General features: G+C 44.1%; 1 protein-coding gene across 3 annotated transcripts; it reads left to right on the forward strand.

Annotated features, from left to right (window-relative positions):
* Positions 1-459: 459 nt before the first annotated feature.
* On the forward strand, positions 460-10,057 carry LOC122934304 (cystatin-C-like). Of its 3 annotated transcripts, none has more exons than XM_044289675.1 (4): positions 460-754; positions 4,253-4,360; positions 8,053-8,134; positions 9,869-10,057. In XM_044289675.1, exons 1-4 carry the CDS (start codon positions 533-535, stop codon positions 9,880-9,882), a joined length of 426 nt encoding a protein of 141 aa, XP_044145610.1. In that variant the 5' UTR covers positions 460-532; the 3' UTR covers positions 9,883-10,057. The 3 variants fall into 3 exon arrangements, with proteins under 3 accessions (XP_044145610.1, XP_044145609.1, XP_044145611.1); XM_044289674.1 differs by lacking the exon at positions 9,869-10,057 and adding an exon at positions 9,383-9,471; XM_044289676.1 differs by lacking the exon at positions 8,053-8,134.
* The last annotated feature ends 7,507 nt before the right edge of the window (positions 10,058-17,564 follow it).

Raw genomic sequence — 17,564 nt, forward strand, 5'->3', positions numbered from 1 at the left:
GATTTATCAAACTGGTGTAAAGTAGAATTGGCTTAGTTGTCCATAGCATCCAATCAGATTCCTCCTTTAATTTTTTACAGCTGCTTTGGAAAATGAAAAGTGGAATCTGATTGGTTGCCAAGAGGTGACTAAGTCAGTTCTACTTTACACCAGTTTGATAAATCTCCTCCTATATTACTAAGTGTCATATAGTTATCTTATATACAGATTGTTCACAAGTAACCAGAGTGTGACAAACCAAAATTTGTATATGCCTGACAGATATTTTCCATCAGTCCTACTGAGCCAAAAGTGCAACAGATCAATTTCGAGAAAGAGATTAAAGTACTGGCCCTCGATGTACCCTGTTCGAAATGTTTTCCTTAAATCCTCTTTGTAATCAATGGCTTGAGGCCAAATGTATGAGTCAGAGAGACTTGGCAAACACTGGGGCTCCTCAGTTTAAATACTGAAGATTCTGCCGTTCTGCACACTTTGGAAGAAGAGCAGAAACTGCAAGCACCAAGAGCATAGACTAGAGGGAAACAGCAGAATGGCCATGTTCTGGAAGATATGTGTTGTAGTCATATTGGCTCTATGTTCTCAAGTCTTTGCACAAATAGGAAAAAGGGTGCCTATGGGCGGCTGGTCAGACGTTAGCGAAAACAACCAACATGCGCAGAACGCATTGAAGTTTGCCAAAGACGAATATAACAAAGACAGAAATGAAGATTACATCACTGAAATCAGCAGGATCATCCGAATGAGAAAGCAGGTTAGTCATGAGAACAGACCATAATGATTTACACCACAAACATGGATCCCTTCTCCAGCTGTTTTTTTTGGGGGTACGCACTACATGTGGCACAACCACAACATGGAAATGCTGTCCCTTTGGTTACTAAGACATATGGGGATGGAGCATGTATGGTGTAAGTGTCTCTGCAATGTTTTTTTTTTTTTCAAACCCAAAAATTGTGGAGCATCTTTCCTTGTGCTGTTCCTGTGTTGCTCCTCTTTAAAGTTATTGGTCGAAGTTGGTAAAGGCTGGCATTTTTGAGAAACAGTGCCACTGTTGTTCCTGGTCTGTGTCTAGTATGGTATCACTGTTCCATTATAGGATAAGAGTGGCGTTGCTTCTCCCCCCCCCCAAAAAAAAAATAAAAAAAAATAACAAAACAAAACAGACCCTTTTATCTGAACCATAACAGGATCTGGTAGAGGATGTAATTTCGGACTAGGCACCAGAGTATTACATAACCATGATGATGACTGATGTAAATGGCACCAGCACCAATCTGTCCATCTATGCTTATTATTATTGTTGTTGTCCAGCAAACTTTTGACAGTTTTAATACTGACTTTAGTTGACTGCATGTTTATTTTGTTTCTAGTTGATGTCAATCGAATCATAAATATTCTTTTAGTATTTAGAGAGTAGGAAGTGGACAGCATAAGGCACACATGCATTTTTTATATGGAGTTTCTTTGAGCCAAAGTCAACAGTGGATCCAAAAGAGAGACATATCTGGTGTCACACATAGTTTTTTTTTGTTCGTTTTTGAAACTTTTTGAGCCAAATATATATATAGCATTATATTTAACATGTAAAATATAGGAATGAAACTGAATTGCACATCCTCAATTCTATGCTTTTATCTAATAACTGCTTCTCAGCATAAGGCCTCATGCACACGACCGTTGTGTGCATCCGTGGCCGTTGTGCCGTTTTCCGTTTTTTTTCGCGGACCCATTGACTTTCAATGGGTCCGTGGAAAAATCGGAAAATGCACCGTTTGGCAGCCGCATCCGTGATCCGTTTTTCCTGGCCGTGAAAAAAATATGACCTGTCCTATTTTTTTCACGGCCAACGGTTCACGGACCCATTCAAGTCAATGGGTCCGTGAAAAATCACGGATGCACACAAGATTGGCATCCGTGTCCGTGATCCGTGTCCGTGATCCGTGTCCGTTTTTTCCTATCATTTCAATGGCAAACTTGACTTAGATTTTTTTTTCATTTTTCATGTCCGTGGATCCTCCAAAAAACAAGGAAGACCCACGGACGAAAAAACGGTCACGGATCACGGACCTACGGACCCCGTTTTTGCGGACCTTAAAAAAAAACGGTCGTGTGCATGAGGCCTAATGGACATACCTGTAGCTTCTCAGTGCAATATATAGAATACCTACCTCTGTTGCATACTGTACATGAGGCACTGGTATACAATTTGATCAAAAAGCATAGGCCCACTCACCACGAGCAGGTTGCCTCCTCGAGTGGGAACTTACTCTAACTTTGGCCCCTCTGGTATCAGCACTCCTACCCATTCGGCCCAGGTAATTTTAATTAGCAGGAGACTGCATAAGGCCTCATGCACACGACCGTTTTTTTTTAAGGTCCGCAAAAACGGGGTCCGTAGGTCCGTGATCCGTGACCGTTGTTTCGTCCGTGGGTCTTTCTTGATTTTTGGAGGGTCCATGGACATGAAAAAAAAAATAAAAAATCTAAGTCAAGTTTGCCATTGAAATGATAGGAAAAAACGGACACGGATCACGGACGCGGATCACGGACGCGGATGACAATCTTGTGTGCATCCGTGATTTTCACGGACCCATTGACTTGAATGGGTCCGTGAACCGTTGGCCGTGAAAAAAATAGGACAGGTCATATTTTTTTCACAGCCAGGAAACACGGATCACGGACGCGGCTGCCAAACGGTGCAGTTTCCGATTTTTCCACGGACCCATTGAAAGTCAATGGGACCGCAGAAAAACACGTTAAACGGGACAACGGCCACGGGTGCACACAACGGTCGTGTGCAGGAGGCCTAAGGGTGTATAAATTCCTACTACACCTCAGTTGGAGTTCCTGAGAGGATGTGATAAGGTGAGCTTTGACAACTGTTCACATGGTGCGGTGCGGTGCTGTGGGGCGGCCATTGTTGCTCTGGTGCTGTGCTGGTGGGTTGGTGTGGCTCTGCCAGACAGCGGGGGCGTTGTTTGGCTGCTGGGTCCCGCTGCCTATTGGCGCAGTGCTGCGGCGCTGGTGGTTGCCACACAGCGCCGTGCCAAATTTAGAGTAGGTTCCCACTCAAGGAGGCAACCTTGTCGTGGTGAATGGGCCTATGCTTTTTGATCAAATTGTATACCAATGCCTCATGTACAATATGCAACATAGAGGTCGGTATACTATAAATTGCGCTGAGAAGCGATGTTAATTATGCTGAGAAGCAGTTATTAGATAAAAGCATAGTATTGAGGATGTGCGATCCAGTTTCACTCTTATATTTACATGCATAGCATTATATTGATTTATGATGCTATGTAAAATCTTAGAGGTCTGGAATATTTTAGATGGCACTGACATATTGCTGCCAGTGTTATCCAATACATTCCAGAACTGTAAAGGTTACACAGCATCATAAATCAATATAATGCTATTAGACCCCATCAATGCTGGGAGGTCAGGACTGGTGCTGCGCTGCGAGTCCGGAGCATGACTGGGGGCGTCAGGGGGTGAAGGCACGCCGAAATGCGCGTCGGGGTAGCGCCATCCTGGTTTGGGTACACTGAGTTTCTTAGGCAAGTCTCTTTTCATCTGGTTCGTTGTTACTTTTTTGCCCTCAGCAGTCTATATGTTTTTGTCCCTGTTTTATGGGCAGCACATTTACTGCTGGGAACAGTTTGGAGATTTTTGTCTCTCCTGTATACATTGCTGCAACGGAACTCATCCGTACTGATATATGATATTGTAATGCATATGTACCCAGTGTCCCACTAGGATGGTGTCTTTCTTTGCTGCTACCTTCTTTTTAGCTACAATGTCTTTTATATGTGTATTACTGTGATTTCAATCAAATATATTTTTGTATTGGTGCTTTGTGAGCTCCAATTTTTTTGTAGGTTTTGTGTTTTGATGTAGGAGCTGGTACTCTTATATTTTTGCAAGTGTGGGCCTCCTGAATTTGCAGCAATATGTATTGTATATACTAACTTTAGTTCTGGCATGCGGGCCAATTTTGGTCTTGCGTATATTAACCTAATATGTGCAGGTAGCTTACAGCCACTTTCACGGTCAGTAATTCATCAATATGCCCTTTTGTCTAGAGGTTTCACTCTTTGTTTTGGCTTAGAAACGTAGACCAAATGCTGACTGTGTAAAAACGGCCTCCTATGAGTTTCATGTGAAGTCCACCTTCATGTACTAACATTAAGCATCCTCTCACTAATTATAGCATTGGTTTACTGACACTTACCGTACTTTCCATTAGGTGGTTGCTGGCATGAAATATTCAATGGAAGTTGAAGCAAAGGTCAGTCCCTGCTCTGAAAGTGAATTTACTAAAGGAGAATGCCAAGATCAACAGACAACAAAAAAGGTGAGGGTATCTTTGTGGAAGACATGAGAATTTTTTTTTTATTACATATGTAAAAAATGTCATAACAAAGCATGTAACTGAGCCTTAAGACACATAAATACAATAGAAAAAATGGCTGTTTTTTTAGAGGATTTGTGATGAAATATTCAGACATGGCAGAATAGTATGGAATGGATTTTTTTAAATTTATATTTTAATATATGACAACATACAAACCATATAAATATGATAACAAAATACATCATAAGCCCCAGGAGATACCCTCCCCCTCCCGAGCATCCCCTTCCCTATGCCCATTAGACCAGGTAGCTGGGGGAAAAAATAAAAATAAAATATAAAATATAAGTTCAATATCCATTATACTTTCACACTTGCGGCAGCAGGGTCTGTTTGCCATGCTGCGGCTGGACTTCCAGCCTGCCCCAATTATAGTGAATAAGGCCGGAGCGGACTTCCAGTGGCATGGGCGGCTAGGGTTAGCACGGATCCAGCAGGCTGTTCCCCTGCCTGACCCTGCTGCTGCAAGTGTGAAAGTAGCTTTAAAATACAATTTTTCTAATAACATTTTCTGGAATAAAATATTCCTCCAACATTTCTCATTTAAATTTTTTAAATATTATCCTACAAGCAGCAATAGGATTTTTCCCAATATCCTCCTAATTACCCAGTATCTTTATACCATTTAAATCACCTAAGGCACAATTAAAGTGAAATCCTATATGTCTATGCTGAGATAATAGGCAGGTGAGCGGAGCTGCAGTTTTCTGCGCTGACAGTGTGTATGCCATGTTACTGTCCACTTACTGTCAGCACTTCCCTGTGCTCAGTAAATACATTCATATGGAGCTGCCAGCTCTGAAATCACACGTAGGGCACAAGTGGCTAGGGTTGTGACAGGGGCAGGTTGGAAGCCTCTGTATGTTACACGCAGGCGTCTTCAGCTCTAAGTAGAATGCTGAAGACAGACTCTCTTTAGTAATGCTTGGTTAGAGCTTGGCTAAGAAGACTCTTAAAGAGGACCTGTCAGCTGTCACCACTCCTGACATGCCTATTTTAAAAGCTACATGCATTCCCCATGTAATAACAGTTCTTGAGCCTCTATTTTTATGGCTCTATGTTGTGCTGTTCCTTTATTATTTCTAGTAGAAGTTATGAATTAATTGCTAGCAGTCTGCAGTAAGGGTACAGGGGGAGATAACCAGTTGGGGGGGTGTACCTGCACAGACTGATAATGGAAACACTGATTGGATAGAGTGAGACTGTGCTTGGCCACACCCCCAACTGGTTACCACCCCTCTGTACCCTTACTGCAGACTGCTAACATTTTTTTTCCCATTAATACAATCCAAAAAAGGCTTTAGAACATATAACTGCACCTCTGAAAGGCAACTAATACATTTTTTTGGCACTAACACACGCCAAAAAAGGCTTTAGAACATATAGCTGCACAGCAGAATGGCAAATAATACTTTTTTTTGCCACTAATACACGCAAAAAAGAGCTGTCATTTTCTCACCTCACCAAACAACGGCTAATAAGCCCTTTTTTTCCCCACTAACACTTGTCAAAAAAGGCTTTAGAATATATAACTGCACCAATGAACAGCAAATAATCATATTTTTGCCACTAATACACAACAAAAAAGGCTTTAGAACATATAACTGCACCAATGAACAGCTAATAGCCAACTAATAGACGCCAAAAAGGGCTGTAATTTTCTCACTTCACCACACAATGGCTAATAACCATTTTTTCCACTAATACACGCCTAAAAAGGTTTTAGAACATATAACTGCACCGCTGAACGGCAAATAAGCCCTTTTTTCCCACTTATACACGCCAAAAAAGGCTTTAGAACTTATGATTGCACTGCACAAGGGCTAATAAGACATAGAAGTATTTCCGAGTTAATGGCTGTATCACACAGCACTCGCACCCCAATAAAAAGAACTGTTTGCTGGAATTACAGAGGTATCATCTATTGCAAACCTGAAAGCAGCAGTACAATGGCAATTTTGTTCCCCAGTCAGTGCAGCAAGGTGTAATAGGATTGCTCCTATTACCCAGGCAGTACACTCCCCTATTGGACTCTGTTCTTTTATAGTGTGGAATAATTCATCCCTATCCTTTCCCTACACTTCTAATGATCTTTCCCTGAGTTTCTATTGAGCAAAATAAAAGTTTTAAAGTCTTTCCTAGCACTCTCCCTAGCGCCTGCTGACATCTCTCCCTGCACTAAGTACACTGGGAAATGGCTGAATCCAAGATGGCTCCATGTGCAGCAGCCATTTTAGGAAAAATGTGATTAGTTACTACAAACCGGATTCCCAAAAAGTTGGGACACTATACAAATCGTAAATAAAAACTGAATGCAATGATGTGGAGGTGCTAACTTCTAATATTTTATTCAGAATAGAACATAAATCACGGAACAAAAGTTTAAACTGAGAAAATGTACCATTTTAAGGGAAAAATATGTTGAATCAGAATTTCATGGTGTCAACAAATCCCCAAAAAGTTGGGACAAGGCCATTTTCACCACTGTGTGGCATCTTCCCTTCTTACAACACTCAACAGACGTCTGGGGACCGAGGAGACCAGTTTCTCAAGTTTAGAAATAGGAATGCTCTCCCATTCTTGTCTAATACAGGCCTCTAACTGTTCGATCGTCTTGAGCCTTCTTTGTTGCACCTTCCTCTTTATGATGCGCCAAATGTTCTCTATAGGTGAAAGATCTGGACTGCAGACTGGCCATTTCAGTACCCAGATCCTTCTCCTACGCAGCCAGTCATGCAACCCCAAACCATCAGATGCAGGCTTCTGAACTGAGCGTTGATAACAACTTGGGTTGTCCTTGTCCTCTTTGGTCCGGATAACATGGCGTCCCAGATTTACAAAAAGAACTTTGAATCGTGACTCGTCTGACCACAGAACAGTCTTCCACTTTGCCACACTCCATTTTTAATGATCCCTGGCCCAGTGAAAACGCCTGAGCTTGTGGATCTTGCTTAGAAATGGCTTCTTCTTTGCACTGTAGAGTTTCAGCTGGCAACGGTGGATTGTGTTCACTGACAATGGTTTCTGGAAGTATTCCTGAGCCTATTCTGTGATTTCCTTTACAGTAGCATTCCTGTTTGTGGTGCAGTGTCGTTTAAGGGCCCGGAGATCACGGGCATCCAGTATGGTTTTACGGCCTTGACCCTTACGCACAGAGATTGTTCCAGATTCTCTGAATCTTCGGATGATGTTATGCACAGTTGATGATGATAGATGCAAAGTCTTTGCAATTTTTCGCTGGGTAACACCTTTCTGATATTGCTCCACCATCTTTCTGCGCAACATTGTGGGAATTGGTGATCCTCTACCCATCTTGGCTTCTGAGAGACACTGCCACAGTGAGAAGCTCTTTTTATACCCAATCATGTTGCCAATTGACCTAATTAGTGTTAATTGGTCTTCCAGCTCTTCGTTATGCTCAAATTTACTTTTTCCAGCCTCTTATTGCTACTTGTCCCAACTTTTTGGGGATTTGTTGACACCGTGAAAATTTGAATCAACGTATTTTTCCTTTAAAATGATACATTTACTCGGATTAAACGTTTGATCTGTCATCTACGTTCTATTACAAATGAAATATTGACATTTGCCATCTCCACATCATTGCATTCAGTTTTTATTCACAATTTTTTTAGTGTCCCAACTTTTTTGGAATCCGGTTTGTACAAAGAGTGACGAAAATCGGATTCGTGAACTTCAATTCGCTCATCTCTAATGGTAACTTTATGAACTCCTATGCACTGAGCTCACCCTAGTGTTAGCTGCAGGCAGACAGTTTTGTAATATGTAAAGTGAAGCAGAAGATTTAAGACCAGGCATGGGATTCAGCCAGTTCCCTCCAGTTCTCCAGATCCGGTTGTAAAAATTACAACTGGATCGGAGATCCGTGTTCCCAGCTGAGTCCTGATCCGGTGCTCTGGTGGCAGCAGGGCAGCTGGAGATGTTCGCCTCCATTGCTTCGCGCACCGCTGATAGTTTATCTCCTTAGGGCCCTTTCACACTTGCGTTGGCCGGTTCCGGCATAGAGTTCCGTCGTCGGGGCTCTATGCCGGAACAATCCTGATCAGGATTATCCTAATGCATTCTGAATGGAGAGAAATCCGTTCAGGATGCATCAGGGTGTCTTCCGTTCCGGAACGGAACGTTTTTTGGCCGGAGAAAATACCGCAGCATGCAGTACTTTTTGCTCCGGCCAAAAATCCCGAACACTTGCCGCAAGGCCGGATCCGGAATGAATGCCCATTGAAAGGCATTGATCCGGATCCGGCCTTAAGCTAAACGTCGTTTCGGCGCATTGCCGGATACGACGTTTAGCTTTTTCTGAATGGTTACCATGGCTGCCGGGACGCTAAAGTCCTGGCAGCCATGGTAAAGTGTAGCGGGGAGCGGGGGAGCAGCATACTTACAGTCCGTGCGGCTCCCGGGGCGCTCCAGAGTGACGTCAGGGCGCCCCAGGCGCATGGATGACGTGATCGCATGTACACGTCATCCATGCGCCTGGGGCGCTCTGACGTCACTCTGGAGCGCCCCGGGAGCCGCACGGACTGTAAGTATGCTGCTCCCCCGCTCCCCGCTCCTACTATGGCAACCAGGACTTTAATAGCGTCCTGGCTGCCATAGTAACACTGAAAGCATTTTGAAGACGGATCCGTCTTCAAATGCTTTCCGTACACTTGCGTTTTTCCGGATCCGGCGTGTACCTCCGGCAAGTGGAGGACACACCGGATCCGGACAACGCAAGTGTGAAAGGGCCCTTAGTTGGGTGGTATGTGTGTGTAGTGTATATAAGGTGTATTTATGTATGTGTACCATGTATATGGTGTATTTATGTGTATGTGTATTGCAAATATATGGTGTATGTATATGTAAACATGTGTTGTGATGCCACGTGTCCGTCATCGAGTAGGGAACCTGTTAAAAATGTGAATCCCACCCTTGTTTAAGAATGTATTTGTCATTTCTCAGGTGAAAATACATTGAGAGATATGGTCTTCAGAATCAGGGACATATTTATAAAGCAACTGGTCCACTCTTTCTAACATAAAAGTCGGACAAAGTGAGTGAGACCAAGAGCAATTTTTTCTTTTAAATATTAAAATATTTTCTGCTTAATAAAACAGATTGTAAAAGCATCTGAAATTTGGGGCATTGAAGTTTGCATTCTGCATTATCTGGGAATGTTTGACACACACATACTGGGAAATTTGTGGTGCAGGAGGCCCAATACTAAGTTTTGCTGTGGGCCCCAATGTGTCAATACCGACTTTTTAATAAGTCTTGGAATATGACAAGGGAAAAGCTTTTAAGCTGCAGGCAACTATTTGCTGAAAGGATTATTAGAGATGTACTGTAGCAGACTGTTTTCCTTTCACTAGTTCTCAAATGTTATATTAATCTGCAGAAGACATGTAAAAATGTGCTTTCTAATGTTTTTTTGTTTGTTTTTTACAGAGGTGCTCATTTGAAGTTCTAATTGTTGCATGGGAAAACCGCAGGGAGCTGAGAAAAGGTTATTGCAGCTCAATAAGGAATTAATAGCAAAATCCGGCCTGTCAGTTTCTCAGAAAAGCGAAAAAAAAACAACTTATATTGCATGCCGAAACTGCACATGTATCGTGCCTATTAAACATGTAAAGTCTCTCAGTGTGTGTTGTGCTGCTTTTTTATTGCTGACGCTGCCTAGAAACTGTGTACAGCTCAGTGTAAAATTTTAAGGGCTCTTTCACATGAGCGGATCCCGTGCTTGGAATCCACTGCGTGAAAAAGTGCCAAGCCCCGCTTGGCAGAGACACGGAGCATCAACATGTGTAATGACCCAGAGTGCCATTACCACTCCGCACCCCACTACTATCTTCTATGGGCTAACACAGTGTCATCTTATGCATTTATTTCAGTCCACTACAATGTGCATTGCTATTTCTATGCAACTGTTATTGTTCATGTAATGTACCTGGTTTACCAGAAGGTGGCAGCAAGCATGGCAGGACTAGATTTGCAGAGGATGGAACCTCCTTTCCATTCTCTTCTCTTCCTCTAAGGAAGAGTTTAGTTGGTTAGAGGTCAGTGGAGAGTACCCCCTGCTTGGGGAAGGAAGCAGGTCCATGTCCCTGCTGGATGTGTCCTGCCTAGAGCACCTTTAGCTCTGCTGGACACAGAGGCCAAAGCATGAAGACTCTGGAGCCAGGAGGTATAGTTCCTTGGAATTAATCTAGAGACAGACTACAGAGAGAAGATGCAGCATAAAGAAAGAAGCAAAGTTATACAGTAAACTTGTCAGCACAGCAGAGCCAGAGAGAAACAGATGTAGCATAGTTGAGTTTGTTTGCCTGCCAGAGTTAATGCTAATGCCTGCTGGAAACCAAGACAAAGCCTGAAACTGTTGGAGAAACATTTATTCAAGTAAAGCTGTTATTGAACTTCATCACAAGGTCTGGACTCAATTAATTTTTTCAAATCCCTCAATTATTCCCCCTATTTGCTCTGATTCGGACGACATTGCCTGGGATCCATCGTATCCAAGTAGGAGCACCGTGACACGTGCACAAAACATCAAGGGACCTTATAGGCTACCCTACACCACCCTGACATTCCTACACATGGGTACCATCGACCACAGTATCACTAAAAAGGGCCCCTGTTCACTGCAACTAGTGTCATGAAAAACATTTACTTTAAGGGACCCCTGGCCGTTGCCATGCGTTGCACATGAATAATAATGCTCTTTGCTCTCTGTGAACATTTTACTACAAAATCACAGTGACAAATTTATCCCATTGTGATTTTGTAATAAAAAGATCACAGAGAGGCACGGAGCATTATTAATCAAGTTAATGCTCCGTGTCTCTGCTGTCCGGAACGGGGCTTGGCTCTTAAAGAGGGACACTAACTGTCACGAGACACTGGGGCGCTCGCTCTCCTCAGCACCGCTGGCGTCCTGTTTCTGTTCTGGAGCGAGGACGTGCACAGCGTCCTCGACTCCTTGGTGATAAAGAGCGGGACGGACTGGCCGCGCATGTCTCCTCCGCGCGGCCGGCGTCCCCAGTTCCCCCAGCAACCAGACGAGGTCTGGGCACTGAGCTGGGCACAGCTGTACTTCCTGGTGCGGGTCATGTGACGCTGTTCACGTCACATGATCCCAGCTAACCAGTATTTAACAGGCAGCCTGCTGGCCACAGGTTGCCTGTTAATTTAGGTTTCCTGGTGATTTGTTTGTTACCTGCATACCTACCTGATCCTGTTCCCTGACGATCCTTTGCCTGCTCCATCTGTACTGCGCATCCCTCCTGGTATTTTGACCTCGGCATCCACCTGACTATTCTTTGGGGACTCCTGTAGTACTTCTCTACTCTCCTGGTATTTGACCCCAGCTTCTCCTGACCATTCGTTGCATATCCCTCTGTACTGCGTTGCCTTCTTGGTTTTGACCCGGTCCGTTCACTATCAGTTATTTGTCTTGTCTGTCCTTCCCGCACGTATCCTAAGTGAGGGACTGCCGTCCAGTTGTCCCCTGTCATCAGGACTCGTGAGGCAAGTAGGCAGGGCCAGGGGTGAGGGTGGAGCGCAGTGGTCACTATCCTCCCCCCTGTGTGTGTGTGTGTGTGGACGAGACTGTTACACTAACATCTCATTGTGTAAAAGATCTAATCGCTGGCTAAGGCAGCTCATGGCTGCAATCAGTGATTGGCTGAGCAACATTCACAGCCATTTCTTGCCATGTCGAGACAGCAGGGACCCTTGACTTTCAGAACAAGTGATTGGTAAGTAAAAGTTCCGTAATTTTTTTTACAAATTAGCACAAACATCATTTGATTATAGACATTTTAAGATCCAACTTGCACCAAATAGTGAAAAATATATAAACTATACAGGTAGGAACCAGATGGATAGTGTCTGGAGCAGTTTAGCAAGTTTACTGCAAATGTATTTCCCAGGTAAAAATAGTGATGAGCGGGAGGTGATTGAATATTTGTCGAAATCGAATATACGTCATTATTCTATTTATCGCGAATAATATGCGGTTTAATTATTTGCGTATTGCAATTTTCTTTAAAACTGTATCAGGCAACTTTCCTATTAGTTGGCTATGGCTAATATGTGTATTTATGAATATTCGCTATATTGCTACATATTCTTGTTTTAGAATATTACGAATATTCAAAAAAACAAAGTTATAGCAATATGGTGAATATTTGCAAAATGCACATATAGACTGCAATTTAGCTAATATAGTGTTATAATCTTTTTTTATAGTCTAATTTTTTTGTCTCTTCTGAAGTTCAGATTTGGCAAAAATTTACACTATTAAAAAAGTGTAAATTTCCTGCATAAATCGTTGGTTGTTACATGAAAAAATGTCAGTTAAATATATCATATAGGAGACACACACAGTGATATTTGAGAAGTGAAATGACGTTTATTGGATTTACAGAAAGTGTGCTATAATTGTTTAAACAAAATTAGGCAGGTGCATAAATTTGGGCACCACAAAAAAGAAATTAAATCAATATTTAGTAGAGCCTCCTTTTGCAGAAATTACAGTGTCTAAACGCTTTCTGTAGGTTCCAATGAGAGTCTGGATTCTGGTTGAAGGTATTTTGGACCATTCCTCTTTACAAAACATCTTTAGTTCATTCAGGTTTGATGGCTTCCGAGCATGGACAGATCTCTTTAAGTCACACCACAGATTTTCAATTATATTCAGGTCTGGGGACTGAGATGGCCATTCTAGAACGTTGTACTTGTTCCTCTGCATAAATGCCTTAGTGGATTTTGAGCAGTGTTTAGGGTCGTTGTCTTGTTAAAAGATCCAGCCCCGGCGCAGCTTCAGCTTTGTCACTGGTTCCTGGACATCGGATCTAAGTTTTCACGATCTCAAGGAAAACTCAGATCCAATGGTATTTTCTAACCCACAGGCGTTCCCATGATGACGGGGACGCTTGTCGGGGAGCAGTATGCGAACAACTGTACAGATTGGAAAAAAAAAATTGAATATTCTCAATAACTAATATATTCCCTATATTGCTATATATTAGTTTTTTAGAATATTCGTCATTTTATTTTCCATATGAAAACATGATTCCTTCCTGCTTAAGTTGCTTGTGGGCCAATGACTCATTGACCCACAAGAAAGAAGCAGGGAGGAATCATGTTTTCAGATGTTAAAAAATGACAAATATTCAATATAGCGAATATATTGCACTATATTATTGCTGTAGGCACTATAGTGGGCAATATTAATAGTGGAGCCATTCTAAGGGGAATTAGTATCACTGGGGCTTTTTAACGGGGCATTGCTGGGGGCACAATAGGAGGTATTATTAGCACTGGGGGTATTATATAGGACAGTGGTGGCAAACCTTTTAGAGGCCGAGTGCCCAAACTGCAACCCAAACCCCACTTATTTATCGCAAAGTGCCAACTTGTCCATTTCACCTGACTACTACAGTCCAGTATAGTGTATCTTTCATGTACTTATCATTTAGCTATAATAGCTGCCTCATTCAATGCGCTGCCTGTGCTGTACATAGTGCGCCCTGTGCTGATGGAAGGCAGGAAAAGTCTAAGGCATATTAGTACAGCACAGACTTTTTCCAGGGTGCGGGTGCCCACAGAAAGGGCTCTGAGTGCCGCCTCTGGCACCCGTGCCATAGGTTCGCCACCACTGATATAGGACATCCTTTTTACTGGAGTCACTATATGGGCACTATTATTTGTAGTTTATTATTTGGGCACAAATTAGGGGTAGCGGCACTGTAGGGGCACCAGGATAGGGAATTTATGTTGAAAAGGTGGTGTAAGAAAGGTATGATGGAAAGTTGAGGAACCTAAAATGTCTGTGTGACAAACGCTGCAGAAATAAGATGAGGCTGAAATCATCGTGGCAGTTTGGGCCAAATGGAGAAGACGAAGAAAGAGAACATGCACATCATAGGATACATCACTGGGTGTAATAGATATTTAGTGCTGAATTCTCTTGTATGTCTGGTAGTGCCGAAAAGACCAGGCAGTATGTTGAAGGTAGGGATAACTTGGCTTGGTGCTGTGGCCCAAATCTCACCTTCTCAGTCCCCTTCTTTATATCTTAATTAGAAACAACTGGAACAGATGGAGGAGGTATTTTATACTGCACTGTGGTATTTGGTTCTGCTTGAGCAGTATTTTGTGCTGAACTGAAGAATTTGATTTTGTTGGGGTGGTATTCTGTGCTGCACCGTGGTATTTGATTCTGCTGGTGCAATATTTTGTGCAGCACTATGTCATTACTGACCCTACTTACTTGTGTTGGCCATGCCTACTGTAGGAAGGCGCAAGAGTCCGTCATTGACGGAAGGTATGTGTCACCGAGATTCCTGGCCAAAACTTTAAGTTTTCTGTGGAACATAGGGCAGGCAGGTTACAGGGAAAAACGCAGATGCCCGTTCCCGCATAAACTTTCTGGCAAGTGTTTACCCCCTCAGGGTTCAACAAAGGAGGAGGTATGTAGGAAGGCACAAAGGTTCGTCATTGACAGAAGGTATGTGTCACCGAGATTCCTGGCCTCGGTGAGGTAAGAGCCGGTAATTTTAAGTGTCAGCGGCAGTTAGTGCTGACTGACACTATTTGTTATTTAGTATGGCTGTAAAGCCGATCTGGGCCGGCTCTTACTGGGAGCAGCCAAAGTATAGGGTGGGTGGCTGGGATATAAAAACCCAGCCAGCTGTCACGGTGGTGAGTGGGGAAAACCCCCCACCGTGCAATAGCTGCTGCTGCAACGCCAGATAGCAGGGAACAGGGAGCTGGTCACCTCCTCACGTAACCCTAAACGCTCTCCCTGGACTCCTAGCGTATGAGCCGCCTCATAAGGTAAGGGGGCTCATACTCTCCAACCTAGGACCCTGCTATCCCTGCTACACCCTAGGCCTGATGACAGGGCAGAGAATGCCTGTGCATCCTCGACACGGATGACTGGCGTCTCCAGAGGCCCAGTAGCTGACAGGATGCAAGGCAATGGGGGAAACCGTACGGCAGGTAAGACACAAAGCACAATAACAATGTTATCTACTCTTACCTGCCGCAGCCAAGATGGAAAGAGGCTCCGGGCTGGGAAACCCACGGTCTTGCCTTCGCTTAACCCCTCCGGGTAAGCACGCCCCTTTCGGAGCCATCACACACCATAATCAAACCTCTCAGACAAAACCCACACCACAACTACATACATCAGGTGGGGAGAGGAATGACAAACACACCGGAGGGGACAACAGAACAGCAAGGGAAACAGAATAATAAATAAGGGTGGCTCACACAGACAGGATTACAAACAGCCCAGGAGCAGAGCTCCACACCAAGCTGAGCCAAATCCCAACTGAACCCTCAGACTCCAACACACCAACCTTATAAGGAGGCCTGAGGTCACACCCACACAGACACACCCAATGTTCACAACACACAGAAGGGGATTAACCCTTCCAACACCAGTGGAAGGGAAGACAGCAACTAAAAGGGGAAGTGCATACAACTCAAACCCTGTGGACACCAAACAGGGAATGTGCACACATATAAAACACGTTGCCAAGGGCAACCGCACGCATGACTGATGTCCGCGACAACCGCACCTGAGGCAACCACTAAGTGCCCCCAGCTGCGGTTGACGAACTCCAAAACGCGGGCAACCGCATGCGGCTCACAAGGAGTCACGACCAAGACCGAGGGTCGTGACACCAGCAGCCTGAGCTGTGTGGATTTTACCTCCATCAGACAGTGATGCTGTGGAGCCTCTGTGCTGAAGGCTGAAGACTGCAAACAGGAGTGCATACTGCCTGGAAGAGGCCAGTGAACTTTTCTGTGGCTGAGCATTCAGCCGGGGGTGAACTGACACCTAGGATTCCAGGTGAGCACTGTGTTGTTTTGCTGTGTGTGAACAAGCACCAATGTTATGTTTTTGCTGAGTGTGAATAAAACACTGAAGTTTGATTTACATCCTGGTTCCTTGCCTCTATACTGCATCCGCTAACCTGTCTACCAGAGCAAATCCCCACACTGCATTGTGCAATGTGCCCCCCTAAGGGCCAATTGGGTCCCAGGTCTATAGGAATGCCGAGTGGTGTGGTGCGGCCCCAATAATCTGCTCCTATCTGGATACCGTCGCTCCCCAGGGTTAGTAAGCAATAAAAGGGGATGAATAATGGGGGAGAATAAGTCGAGTCCAGACTCTTATACAGTTCAACAGCTTTACTTGCATCAAGTGGTATCCAGATAATATTCAGGCTTTCTCCTGGTTCCAGCGGGCTTTGGCATAAACTAGTAGGCAAACTTGATAACCCTTCAGATATTATGCCCAGATGTGCTCCTTCACAATAGTTATGACCAGATATGTGCTCCCTCACAGTAGTTATGCCTAGATATGTGCCCCCTCACAGTAGCGATGCCCATATATGTGCCCCATCACAGTAATATGCCCAGGATTGTGCCCCCTCACAGTAGTTATGCCCAGATACGGTATATGCCCCCTCACAATAACGATGCCCATATTTTTCCCCTCACAGTAATATGCCTAGTTGTGCCCCATCTCATTAATATGCCAAGCTGTGCCCCCTCACAGTATTATGCCAGTTGTGTCCCCTGACAGTAATATGCCAGCTGTGCCCCCTGACAGTAATATGCCCAGCTGTGACCCCTGACAGTAATATGCCCAGCTGTGCGCCCTCACAGTAATATGCCCAGTTGTGCCCCCTCACAGTAATATGCCCAGAACTGTGCCCCCTAGCAGCAATATGCCCAGCTGTGCCTACTCACTCTAATATGCCCAGCTGTGCCCCCTCGCAGTAATATGCCCAGCTGTGTCACCTGACATTAATATGCCCAGTTGTGCCCCCTGACAGTAATATGCCCATGTGTGCCCCCTGACAGTAATATGCCCAGCTGTGCCCCCTCACAGTAATATGCCGAGTTGTGCCTCCTCACAGTAATATGCCCAGGTGTGCCCCCTGACAGTAATATGCCCAGCTGTTCCCCCTCACAGTAATATGCCGAGTTGTGCCTCCTCACAGTAATATGCCCAGTTGTGCCCCCTGACAGTAATATGCCCAGAACTGTGCCCCCTCGCAGTAATATGCCCAGCTGTGAAGCTTCGCAGTAATATGCCCAGTAAAGTGCCCCCTTCACAGGCAGT

This window comes from Bufo gargarizans, chromosome 4, assembly GCF_014858855.1.
Source record: "Bufo gargarizans isolate SCDJY-AF-19 chromosome 4, ASM1485885v1, whole genome shotgun sequence".
NCBI lineage: Eukaryota > Metazoa > Chordata > Amphibia > Anura > Bufonidae > Bufo > Bufo gargarizans.